At 36.8% G+C, this 14,319-nt stretch overlaps 1 protein-coding gene across 1 annotated transcript in view; it reads left to right on the top strand.

Moving 5' to 3' along the window:
• The window catches only part of SUT2 (sucrose transporter 2), a 107,714-nt gene that overhangs the window by 54,508 nt on the left and 38,887 nt on the right, over window positions 1–14,319 (top strand). The window contains exons 6-8 of the mRNA XM_089431689.1: window positions 13,187–13,220; window positions 13,386–13,485; window positions 13,574–13,649. Coding sequence (XP_089287815.1) covers window positions 13,187–13,220; window positions 13,386–13,485; window positions 13,574–13,649 — 210 coding nt within the window. The remainder of the gene's footprint in view (window positions 1–13,186; window positions 13,221–13,385; window positions 13,486–13,573; window positions 13,650–14,319) is intronic.

The following is a 14,319-nucleotide window of genomic DNA, read 5'->3' on the forward strand; positions in this document are numbered from 1 at the left end:
AAATAAATAAAATTAATGTAAATATTAAATAATCAAATATTGGTTATGTTAAATAGTCATTAAGTTAAGTGAAAAGGCATGTCTAAAAGACATGCCCAATCACGAAAGGACACCTGCTTAGGTATATATATGCGGGTCCTCATTGTAACGTTCATCACTTGTACAATTTTATTTATAATAAATTAATATTTATGAAATACCTCTTGTGTATTTTACATTTATTTAAGTCAACAAGCTATCAGTTTTGATGATTCAATGGTATCAGAGCCATGGCGCACAATATAATCATGCAGATCTTTGAATGTTGTTCGCCGCATAATGTGCCATTACGTTCACGTCTTGATTGCGTTGAGCAGTTTAATAAAATTCAAGAAGTATTTCAGTGATTAGAAAAATCATGTGCAGAAGTTAAAGCATGTCAAAAGGAAATCGATAGTAAGGAAGATGATAACGACAGTGAAGAAACGAAAGAAGATGAAGCAGTAGATGATTATAATGTTCAATATTATGATGAAGGCATATCAAGGCCATCAAGTGCTCCGTTGATACCTGCAGGCCCAAGACCTACTGTTCTTGTTGTATCCATTCAAACTGTTCCATTGTTGTCACGGTCTGTCAGTGCATCAGGAAGACTAGGAGTTGGAGATTCTATGGCTTCAAATAGCATGTTGTTGTCTCAAAGTTCACAGGTGCCTCCATCATACAAAATGGCTGCTGTTGGAAAGAATAAGAGTACTTACGCTGGGCATGTTCCTCTTTCGGTCTCGAGTGCTAACACTCTGGCAGTGGCAAGTCCCTCTCAAGGTTCCACTGCTTCACATTCTAGTGGTTTTATGTAGAACTCTCTTTCATCTTCTGTGTTACCTCCATGTACAATTCCAGGTTCTCCTCAATCAAGTCATAGGATGGACATGCATAATGAATATTCCTCAGGTCGGACAAGTTGTGATGCCTCGCCTTCTTCATCTGGGGCTATTGGATCATATATTTGCACATCACAATTATCTTTCTTGATTGGACCTGAAAAAGAGCAGCGTATTTGTGGTGCTACTAATCAGAGTGAGCGTCCTGTGGGCTTCACTTTTGGCTCAGTAACTCCTGAGATGCTAAATCGACAAAGATCTCATGGGCACACGCTAGATGTTGAAGATTCCAATTCTCGTGTACAAGAAAAATATTTCAGAGTGGACCAGCTTGATCATCAACCAAGTTTACTGGATCAACATATACATCAACAACCACAGAGAGGGAAGAATCTGAAAGCTTTCCAAGTTCATTCTGAGCTTGATGGTCATGATATCAGAGTCCAACAAGCCACAATGAATGATCTTGGTATGCAGGGACCCCCGATGCATGTATATCCATCTACTGATGTTAGGCAGGTTAGTCCTATCATGTCAGAAGAATTTCCTCATCTCGACATCATCAATGACTTGCTTGATGACGAACATTATTGAGGCAAAGTCCTTAGTGCAATGTTGCAACATCCAGGTGGGCAGCATTTAAATCGACGCATTCCTTTTCCTGGGCTTGAAAGGAGAAATTCAGGTCATTTGCTTCCAGAAGTAAATCTCATCAAAGGAGATAGGGTTGAGATATCCAGATTGCATGAAGATGAAAATGATCTCAACAACGATTGTGATGAGAAGGATAGTCAAAGTGGGCATATGAAAACTAGAGGAGAAGACCACTCAAAATCCGAATCCAATTGGGAATATGAAAAAAAGAAGTAGCTTATCTTGTTTCTCATTCGGATCAGAATGAGCTTACAGAGTCCCCCAAAATCCCATGGACCTCCAATGGAAAAACGTTGGCTGTCATACAACAACAACAAAATTCTGATTCTAAACTTGTCCCACATGCAATTCAAACACAAGATCTGGATATTGAAGGTATTGATGGGAGGTCTGTTAAGGGTAGAATCTGTAAGCTGCAATGCATTGTAGATAATTTGGATTTGATTGAAGACTCAAGCACCTGCAACCCAATTGCTGGATCATTGGATTTTTCTGAGATTATTTCCAAAAACAAAGTAGATCCGAAGAGTCTGATCAATTGGGACAATGTTAAGATTCATATTGCCGAGGTTTTTAAAAGGGAGAAATGCCCTGATTTGAGTTGTGTTGTGTCTCAACGTGTTTTTCTTACGAGTTCCATTTTAGAAAAGGCAGGGAATGAAGATGAAGATATGGATAGAATTGGAGATGAAATTCTTGATAGGCTTCAGCAAGAAAAAGGTGAAATAGAGACGGGTTAAGAAATTTTGCTGGAAGTTGATGGAATGTCTTCGTATAACAGTCGAAAACGTTGCAGGTCATATGCATCTGTAGTGCAAGAAAATGACACTGCCATATTACCAGCTACAAACTCATGGATGCAACTTGACATACAGGGTGAAGGACCAGCAGCTCGAGAGGGGCATAGTGTTGTTCTTATTGGCCATCGTCTGTTTATCTTTGGAGGATGTGGGAAAACTCAAGAAGAAGAAGAGATTTATTACAATGACCTTTATATTTTGGATACAACTAACTTGACCTGGACAAACGCTGTGACAAGTGATACTCTTGTCTGGGAACAAATTAAAACCACTGGCCAAATTCTGACACCACGAGCAGGCCATTCTACAGTCTCTTTGGGAAAATATTTGTTTGTCTTTGGTGGTTTTACTGATGATCACTACTTATTTGATGATTTGCATATACTAAACATAGAGACTGGTGCATGGTTTGAAGCAGTTACCGATGGCCTAGGCCCTTTTGCCAGATTTTCTATTGCAGGGGACTGTTTAGATTATAAGGGATGTGTTCTTGCATTCATTGTAGGCGGCAATGTTTCTTCTTCAGCTTTCAGAGATAGCGGTTGGATAATGCATATTCACAGTATCTTGGCCGCTTCTTCTTGGATTACTGCACGAATTGCTCTGCAAGGTGCCTCGGTGCTGGTTCATTGTAGTGATGGTTGGGATAGAACTACGCAGGTGGTTTCTTATATGAGCAGGGCCGAGTGTGGTGTGCTAGGGTAGGTGAGGAAGATATTAAAGCATGCAATATTGCATCCGCGGCCAGGGGCCAAGTCATTCAAAGGCAAGCACCTGCTGTATGCGCTGAGGATGGCTAAATACATATATAACAAGCCAGGCGGGAACTATCTAGCAAGCCCTGAAGACGTGAAGGTTGTATTGGATCTTGCCATGAGCGATTTGGTCAATCGATACCTCTTTAACGGTCGTAGGAGGTTGAAGCATTTGGCGGACGTAATGGTGTCCACTGTTCTAAATAGCCACTGCGCTGAGTATGTGTCGACTACTGGGATAGCATTTAATCTATTCATATTATAGACCATCCACAACGTTTCAGACGGAAATTTGGCGTGAGGGTTGAATTCATATTTTTAACTTTAATTTATATAGTTACGTTTAACATAGTTTAATTAATTAAATTATTTAAAAAAAATTAGAGTTATTTAAATAATAATAATAATAATAATAATAATAATAATTAGAGTTAAAAAAAAGAGTTGTAAAAAAAAATAAAAATTAGAGTTATTAAAAAAAAATTAAAGATATAAAAATAAAATAAAATTTAGAGTTATTAAAAAAATTATTAAAAATAAAAAAATAAAAAAAATCCAAGGGAATATTACTGATGAGCTACATGACGAGAGGATGGCCAGATTATATACATCGAGACGACAGACACTAAGTGAAGAAAATCCACAACATTAAAGCTTTGAGGACAAAGCTTCCGAAGGAAGGGGCTATGTTATGAATATAATTCATAACAAGTAAAATAAATAAAATTAATGTAAATATTAAATAATCAAATATTGGTTATGTTAAATAGTCATTAAGTTAAGTGAAAAGGCATGTCTAAAAGACATGCCCAGTCACGAAAGGACACCTGCTTAGGTATATATATGTGGGTCCTCATTGTAACATTCATCACTTGTACACTTTTATATATAATAAATTAATATTTATAAAATGTCTCTTGTGTATTTTACATTTAAGTCAACAAGCTATCAGTTTTGATGCTTCATTGCATATGCGTTGACACATCTCTGAAAGATATATACTGTCAAGGGTCTCTTTCTTTTTCAGACTATATCAAAGTTTTCATATCTTTCATGGAGATATCGTAGTTAAATCTTCTAGTCCTTGGATGTTGATTTTTCTTTTCCATGGTTGCATATTCCACGATCTCTTTCTTCCTTTCTTCACACATTTCAATCCCAGGAAATTCCAATAAGAGTTCCTCCAATTATTGTCAACCACCTCATATTACATATGAGGACATATTATGTTGATTTCATCTAGTGAATGTGTGATCCATGCCTTCTTGCATCCTTTCGAAGGAGGATATCTTTTCTTTTGGTCATGCTCTTGAGATAGAGCATTTCTTTATGATACTTGCAACCATATGACATGACTCCAAAAATATCGAATACAAGCATACATACCTCATTTTCCTTTAGGTCATCTTGGACTTTCTTTCAACAACCTCCTTGATTGAAAGAACTTCAATCCCTTGATCTGCTTCGCCTCCTATGATATCGTACCATCATCCCATGAATTCCGCAAGTTGGAATTCCTGATGAAACACTTGCTTCCATTCTAGATCGGTGAATCTTCCGATGAAGATTCTATTAGAGAATCTTGAGAATCTTGAGTATCCCTATCCAACAGATGTTTCCATTTGATTGATGTATGATGAGCTTTGCCCTGGATGACTTTTTCCTTTCTGTAAGTGCCACTTATGTTTCCAATGAGGCACCACTTATGTTTCCAATGAGATTGCTTCCCTTTCCTCTTAGTAAATGTTTGACCCCTTTCACTTGGTCCTACATCACTTTTTGCCATCAACTTGTCTTATTCTATCTTGCATAGAAACCACAAGTTGTTGAAGAGGATAGCATTCTTCTCCTTGCAAGCATTTGATATGAGGTTACCTTGTTCATTAGTTAATGCATTTAGAACAATGGAGACCATTTCTTTATCAGATATCATCTCTCCTAGATCTTGCAGTTGAGTTCTTATTTGCAGTGTTCCACGGGGACTCGCCCCCCCCTAGGGGTCTAGTTTCCTCACACCCCCGCGCTCCGGGGACTTGGGGACGAGTAGGGGACGTTTCCCCACGCTCCCAAAATGGAGGAAACTCGGGGGGACGTGCCAGGGAAACGTTTCCCTTCCCTGAGGGGGCGTTTCCAAAAAGGGGGACGTGGGGGGACGTGAGGGGGCGTGGGGGGACGAGAGGGGACGTGGGGGGGCGTGGGGGGACGAGGGGGGACGTGGCACACCTTTAATGCATTAAAAACCATTTTAATTAACTAAATGCTGAACTTAATCTTTAATTAAGAGTTAATTAACGTTTAGGGTTTTGGAAAATCGTTGTTTCATGTTATAAAAACGACACCTTGAACCATGAACAACACACTCACAGCCTTTGCAAGTTCGCTGAGTGCTCCACTCACAGCGTTGGATTTCACTGTCCGGACTTTAACAAACAGTGCCCGTATCATTATTGATTGTATTAGGAATTGTATACAAAAGGTAAATTACCTAAAAAAAGTCAGTGAATTAATACAATTTGTTGAAAGTGCAAGCTAGGAAAACCAAGACCTTGAATCGGTTCAATATGGGCTCTTCCCGTTCATGGTGATAGTAGGTTTAGGAAAAGAGCCTATTGTCACATGTTCTGAAAAGTGGATCTGACTATTTTGTTTCCAGGAACCAATTAACCACAAGTATGGGTGAAAAATCCGACTTGTAAAAACTTAAAAGACTGCCTCCTCGACTACCATGCGTTGTGTTGATGAGACCTAACTGAAATATAATATTGTTGATATAATAAGACCTGATTAAAATACAGAATGTTAATATTCCACCAGCCACCCAACTACTTTCCTATATGATTTCTCAAAATTCTGCCTTGACATCTAATTTTGATCCCATGAGAACTTAAAGGGTTCAATAAACATTCGCTCAAAGAAAGAAACCAACAAGCTCTGTAAAATGGAAACTAACTAAGCAATCTAACAACATGAAAAGAAGAAAGTAACTTCCACTTACGTGTCTATCATTTTTTGCATGAGATTGCCGATGGAAAAATCTATGGCACAAGGTTATGGTTGTCGCAATGGTTACCTGGGAACTGAATAAACAATAGACAGTCAGCCTATTACTATATTAGGCCTATGGTCTTTACCTGTGGAAAAAGCATCCAAGTTCCGTTTAGTCCAAGTTCCAAAAATGATTTCTTTTAGACTTTTTCTCTAGGTTAGCAGTATCTAAAACAGAATTGTGAAGGTATATCAGACCTATGGGCTAGTCCTATGGAAGCATTGCCAAATAGGCTATTCATATATTAATATTATCAGTTGAAAATCTACGGCCTGCCTAACTAATATGTCAAGAACTTAGAAGTCCAGTTTCTCAAAATCATTATACATAATCCACTATAGTTCTGAGTTCTCTCTATGTTTAAGTTTTCTTCTAAGAAGGACAGTTCTCTCTTTGTTTAAGTTTTCTTCTAAGAAGGATTGTGTAAATTTTCAAATTCATTGCTTTCTTGCTCCAGGAATTCATATCAATGATCATGCTTTGTAGCTTTTCAATTCAACCCAAATTGTCATAGTGGACTCAATTAATAAATTATATTTTATATTTATAAATTTTTAAGACCCTGACGCTCCCCCACGTTTCCTAAAAAATGGTAGGGAGCTTTTGCATAGGCCGCTCCCGCGCCCCCTCGCTCCCTCGCCCCCTCGTCCCGGAACCTTGGTGGAACATTGCTTATTTGAGATGCTTTTGAGAGACATGTAGACATCCCTTCATCCTTTGATACCTTCAATTTGAATAGATCAGATCTAAGTGATATGACCTTTCTTATCACACTTTCAGAGAATAGTTCTACCAGCTTATCATATATCTCTTTTGATGTCTCTAGCTTTGCTATATAGGGAATGAGAGGATCTTCGACAGACTCCATAAGAATCTCTTGAGCCCTTAGATCCCTTTCTATGTATTCAGATAGTGCTTGTCCTTCAGATGGTTTGGAGACTTTTCCATTGACATGATCAATGACTTCATTTTCTTCGAGGACTGTGTCTATCCTCCTTTTCCATGCAAGGAAGTTCGATGACCCAACCAAATTATAGATCTCCTTGCAAAATGAAGTCATTTTCTTAGATTATAGAAGAAAAAATACTTGTCAAGTGACGATGAAATCTTCAACTTGATCCCTTTGATGATGATGATTGATGAAGATGTCTTAATGCCTTTTGAACGATCTTGTTCCAGTTGAAATCCTTGCTTCAATAAAAAGGAGATTGCCTTTTTGATGATGACAACACCTTTTGATCTAGCTTCCTTTGGATGAATAGTCTTCAAGATACTTCAACTTTAAGGATTGAGAGTGGATCCTAGGAATGCTTCTTTGATTGAGCTAGGGTTTTTACTTTCTTCAAGATGATGATGTGATCTTGATCTTGAAGTGCTTCTTGGATGAATAAAATTCAAGCTACCTTGATTTGTAGATCTCTTGAACTTAATGAGGGTCTTTGTGGTCTTTTGATGATGACTGGAGGTTTCCAAGACTTCCTTTTGATGTACCTTTTCTTCAACTAGGGTTTTGGCACTTCCTTGTAGATCTTGACTTTGTTGATGATCTTCTTGCTTTGATGTCTTTCTTGAGATTTGATCCTTGAGTGTCTGTTATGAATATAATTCATAACAATTAGCTAAATAAAATAAAATATAAATATTAAATAATTAAATATTATTTAGGTTAATTAGTCATTAAATTAAGTGAAAAGGCATGTCTAAAAGACATGCCTGTTCATGAAAGGTCACCTGCTGAGGTATAAAAGTAGGGTCCTCATTGTACATTCAAATCATCTTATACATTTTATATAATAATAAATTATTATTTTTAAATACCTTCTGTGTATTTTATCATTCAAGATTACAAGCTATCAGTGCTTCATGCTTCAGCATAGTTTTTATGCCACAGTGGTATTAGAGCCATGGCACATGATATAATCACGCGGGCCTTTGAACGCAGTTTGCTTCACAATGTGCCATTACATTCACGTCGTGAATGCGTCGAACATTTTAGTGAAATTCAAGAAACATTTCAGCGAATAGAAAAATCAAATGCAAAAGTTAAAGAATGTCGAAAAAGAATGAATAATAAGGAAGATGATGAAGAGAAAAATAAGGAAGAAGAAAAAGAAGAAGATGTTGACTGGAATGATGATAATGATTTCAATGAAGCTGATATTTATGTCAAAGAGGATGAAGTCATTGAAAACTATGTAGAGCAAGATGATGATACAGATTCTGATGATTATATTGATGATGAGGAAGTAATCATCCAAAGAGAAGTTGCATTGCCCAAAAATAAAACGGATGTGGGACCAGCTTCAAGTTCAAGTGAGGTTAATACGAGAGAACATGACTTATCTCCCCTCACCATCAAGAGCTATATGTATTAGCTGCTTAAGGGAGTTGAACATTGCCACAGGAATGGAATCTTGCACAGAGACCTAAAACCCGACAACTTGTTGGTAAATGAGAATACAGCCTGTTAAAGGTTGCAGATTGGGGACTTGGACGACTTATTGTTGGAACCAAAGGCTGCTTTAGCAACATTCATGGGATTCCTTTTTACACTGCTCCGAGCAGCTCTTAGGAGACCCTCAACAGACTTTTGCACGTGATATTCGCGCTGTTGGGTGCATTTTTGGAATCGAGTTATTGTCAAAGCTGGGAGACTCCATATACTTCGAGGAGGGCGGCAGTAACCTTAGCATATATATTATACAATTCGTATCTAGCACAAGTACATGGGATGCAGCAGGAGTCACTTTGAAACAAGTGGTGCAACCATTGTCATCATGGGACCCAGTCATGCGTTTAACAATTGAGTTCTCAAAATTGAAGACTTCGCAGTCGGAGGCTGTGTCTACTGTCAACATACGAATACCATTATGGACAACTATCGACCGCGTGCATGCAACGCTGAATGCAGAAAATCTAGTACTGCCAGGCACAAGAAATTTTTTGACAGTTACAAGGAAATGGATACCAGGGGACAAGTTATCTTTATCGTTTCCTGTTAGCCTTAGGACTGAGCGAATAAAAGATGATCGGGCTCGGTTTCAATCAGTTCAGGCAATTCTGTTTGGCACTTACCTGCTTGCTGGCATGACTAATAGAGACTGGGACCTAAAAATAGGAAATGCAACTTCATTTTTTGAGTGGATCACAGCCGTGCTTGCTGGCTATGCTTCTCAGTTATTCACCTTCGGTCAAGAATGGAAGATATCTGGTTCAAATGAATCCAACAACAATACACCTGTTTTATCATACAACAATAGTTCGGAATCAGTAATAATGGATTCTTTTCTAGATGAGGGGGTAGATAAGGAAGCTCATGCTACTTTTGGAGTTATAGATTCTGATTCAGAAAATCCTCTCAACGACACAAAACATTCATATTCGGCCATGGATTTAATGGAAAAAAATGTTTCTCTAGAGTTGTTTGAACGTCCTGGAATATTTATTGCTCACCAAGGAATGAATAATAATTTGACTGCTTCACAGAAAGCTTAATCAACCATTTTCAATGTACTCTTGGGATTGGATGGGAATAATAATTCTCTCTCTTTTGAGTCTGGAAACCTTCCCGGTTGCTTTATATATGGAGGGACAAATTATCAGGTGGGGCAGACTGTTCAATTGCAGTGCAAGCCTATTGAAAGTGATTTCGAAATCGACCGTGCAGTTAGCTACATTGCAAACGCAGGGATCAAAACATATCATCCGTTTACTGAATTTGATCTGATTCCCTTGTATAAGCAAATGTGTAGTAGAAACTTCAGGTTTCCGCTGGAATCGTTTGGGGAGGAAGTGAGTCGTTGTTATTTCAAATGTTGGACCCTAACCCTAATACGCGGATTACCAAATCGCAAGTCATGGATGTTCCATGGTTCGGGGTTGGATTTGACGATAATATGTCGGCGCAGTTCGATTCATTTGATGTCTATTGCCAAAATGTCATCTGCCCTGGCGACCTGGATTTGGTCTTCAGAGACAACAAGGGCTGAGAGCAGAGGCTCCGTTTACTGTTTTCCTGGTCTAACCGATTAGATATAAATCCTAAGGCCTTCGAAAACGAGAGGAAAAGCTTGCCGCTGGGTGTGTCACTGGTCAAACGCTGGGTCATACTGGATCAGTTTACTTGTGTACGCCAGATCATACAATACGACGAATCAATTTACATGTGGTCGTGCCATTTGGACTTCGGTCATGCCATTTGGACAATTATATATATATATATATATAATTATATAATTACATATTAAAAAAAATTATATAATTATAATTATATTATATATATAACTTATAATTATATAGTATATATATAATTTATAGCTAAATATATATATATATATATATATATAGAGAGAGAGAGAGAGAGAGAGAGAGAGAGAGAGTTATATTAATTAAAAAAAAATTATTAGACTTAAAATATATATATAGATATTAGTGAAAAAAAAAATAAAAAAAGAACATAATTATTATATTAAAAAAAATTTGAAGTTATTAAAAAAAATAAAAATAAAAAAATAAATAAAGAGTAAAAATAAATAAATAATAATAATAGACAAAAAAAAATTAGACTTGTAAAAAAATAAAATAAAATTCCAAGGTAATATTATTGATGAGCTACATGATGAAAACGATGCCCAGAGTATATGCCAAGAAGACAACCATCGCAAAGACAATTCCCATCATTAAAGCTTTGAGGACAAAGCTTCCGAAGGGAGAGGCTATGTTATGAATATAATTCATAACAATTAGCTAAATAAAATAAAATATAAATATTAAATAATTAAATATTATTTAGGTTAATTAGTCATTAAATTAAGTGAAAAGGCATGTCTAAAAGACATGCCCGTTCATGAAAGGTCACCTGCTGAGGTATAAAAGCAGGGTCCTCATTGTACATTCAAATCATCCTATACATTTTATATAATAATAAATTATTATTTTTAAATACCTTTTGTGTATTTTAACATTCAAGCTTACAAGCTATCAGTGCTTCGTGCTTCAGCATAGTTTTTATGTTACAGTGTCCCTTGATAAGATGCCCTTTCTTGACTTTGTCACCTTAGCTCTGATACCATGCTGAGAAATCTAGTGCATAACAATTAGGTGATTTCTCTATAATCGATAATTGCTTGTGAATGCTTTTTACTTCTTAGATTAGGATCTTCTTTTACTTATGTTATTATAGCGTTCTTCTTCATCAAACAGTGACCAATGCATAAACCATAAAGAGACAAGCAACACAATATAGGCTATCAGCCAGGGCCAAAACCTCTCCCACTTGAGAGGAAAACCCAAACGAATTCTTCTTTTTATAGAGACTTCAATTGACGAATACCAAGACCAAGACCCTTGACCTATTTGCCACTTCAAGACCAAGACACATGACCTCTTTTCTTCAATAGTCAAACTACTTGTTTCTCCTTCCTTCTCGGTTATCCTTTAGATCTCGACTTCTAGGATCAGAATAATAACCCTCGACTTCTTGTTGAAACCCTAGTTGGAATATGTGTGACTGACTTTTGCACTTTGCTATCACTTCGCTTGGAGAGGAGACCTTCTTATGACTTCTTAATTCGACTTGATGACTTCTCCTTTGATTTGGCTTCACAAGTGATCTTATTGACCTCGGCTCTTCTAGCAATCTTCTCGGTTTCTTCTGCAACAGATGCTGCCTTCTTTCTTCGCACGTGTGACAAGAAATAGCCCAAAACAGTCCCAAAAATACTACTAAAGATTTCGCTCTTCCTTTGCTTTACTTCGCTGGCTATAGGAATATCTTCCTTGACCTTTTCACACTTCTTGTTGCAGACCTCTTCTTCAACTAAAATCTTCCTTCTGAAATGAGGCCGAGCTGCCTATTTATACTTGTTTGCCCATCAAATAAGCCGACATGAGTTGAGGGTGAGCCGACATGTCTTTTGGTGCAATTTCATTATTCCATCTTGAAGCCGACTTGAAGGAGAGTCTTTAGCTTGGTCTTGGAGGGCCTTTTTATTCTTTTAATGACTTATACAAATATGTAACATGCCCAAGAAGGGTTCTTCATACATGACATTGACTCAATTTGACTTTATGACCAAACCTAAGGGCTCACAATAGGAGCCTTACCTAAAACTAAAATTCCTTGCTTATGAAACCCATGAGACAAGCATTACAATAATAATTTTATTTTTTTTCTTTGCATCAATTACATAAAATCACAATTACACGTGTCATTATGAAGACCGAACCTAGTTACACTTTTCAACAGTTATTATGCTGATCTATTGAGTGGACTGTTTGTTTTAAAAAAGAAAATAAATTGAAAACCCTTGTAGAAAATTGCCCTAGTATATTACAAAGCAGAGTGCATGCACAAGCTTATCAAACCCTAAAACAACTCAGAACCCCCAATGGGCTTTTATATAAGCTTGCTTATAAGACATCATATATTTTATCCATAATATTACACAGTCGTAAGGCCAAACAGAAATCGCTGATTTAGTTTTGTTCATTCTTTGACCCCATCTATTAGGAAAATAGCAGTTTCTTCTCTTATGTGCCATTTTCTCAAATGCCTAAATTGTTAACTGTTCAAAATAATTTTGGCAAGCAATTATTTTGACAGCAGAATATATTTAGCTGCAGCCTGCCAAAAAAGTGAGTTTTTTGCCTTAGCAATTTAATCTTGTCAAACTGTTGCTAAAAACAAGGCATAAAGGTCACATATAATTATTTGGTGATTTTGCTTTTTAGTATTTATTTTTATTCCATATAATGCATTTCCTGGGGAAGCCCACTGGCACTTCCTCATTTCCAGATTTTGTAGAAGCTTGAAGCTTTGTCATGTCACTTATGAGAATCGAACCTGGATGGGGAGTGTAACACTCCATTATACAACTACTCGTTCTAGACTCAGTTGACTAAGTTTTATTTTTTAATATATAAAGTATAACTATATCTTTTAAATGATTCTTCTACGTTCATTATTGGGTAGATTAATCATTAAACTTAAAATGTTTCTGCATGCCTCTGCGATATATTCTCAATTTGATGTAGGATACCTCTGACGTAAAATGACTTTATCTGCAGGGTCCAGCACGTGCTCTGCTTGCTGATCTTTCAGGTGATTTTGTGTTCGTATCCAATGCTTTTGAAAGATGACATGGGCATCTTAATAATTTCTGGAAGCTTCTGATTTGTTATTCCTTTTTGTGACATGGTCACTGAGTATGAGCTCTTAGGCAGAGAAATCTGATAAATATTTCAACCATTTTGGATAATAAACCAGGTCCAGATCAACGAGATTCAGCAAATGCTATTTTTTGTTCATGGATAGCAGTTGGGAATATTTTAGGGTTTTCAGCTGGTGCAAGCGGTCAATGGCATAGGTAATGCTTTATTTCTCTGTTGGCCTGTGTGTAAAGTAAAAGTTTTCCACTTTAATTTGCATGATATATTTCTTTTATTTTTCCACAGATGGTTTCCATTTCTTACCACCAAAGCATGCTGTGAGGCTTGTGGCAACTTGAAAGCAGCTTTTCTGGTTGCAGTGGTGAGGTCTCCTTTAATCTTTTTATTTATTTGCTTTGTAGTTTGATATTTTTTGTAACTTCTAGAGTCAACAGACTGGGGAAAATTGTTTATGTGCATGTGTGGAAAAGCTAGTTAGCATGTTCAATTCCATGTTATCGATTAAATATATTCTGCACAAGGGCGTGGAGGTGTCAGCCTATTCTGGCTTTCCCAATCGCTCTATATGATGCAAATTTTGTTTCAAAGCATGACAATCTTTTGTGTTACTAGTTTGAAAGCAGTCTTTATGATTTCTGTGGTGATATTTGTTTAATTGTATCATATATTTTCTTTGTAACTTGCAATAAATGTAGCTCTCATTGTAGACTTCACGTTGCTGTGCCTAACAATGCAAATAAATCAAGTTATACTTATTTTTCATACCTTAGCTATACCATTCAAATTCTGTTTGCCTCTAAGTCAAGAAGGCCATGGGATTTACATGGCTGAAGCAAACAAAGTTCTTTCTTCAGATTAATTACTCCAAAAGACTTGGAATATAAAGATATCCATGAGGATACGAATATTATATATTAAATGTGTGAATAAGAATGATGTTACAATGAGAACAAGAGGCTTGCTTATATACCAAGCATGTGTCTCATCATGGGAAGTCATGTTTCATTTAGACATGCCTCTTCAACCTAATT

This window comes from Pinus tabuliformis, chromosome 5_1 (genome assembly GCF_031772625.1).
Source record: "Pinus tabuliformis cultivar Carrire ecotype Pingquan chromosome 5_1, CPIR1, whole genome shotgun sequence".
Classification (NCBI taxonomy): Eukaryota; Viridiplantae; Streptophyta; class Pinopsida; order Pinales; family Pinaceae; genus Pinus; species Pinus tabuliformis.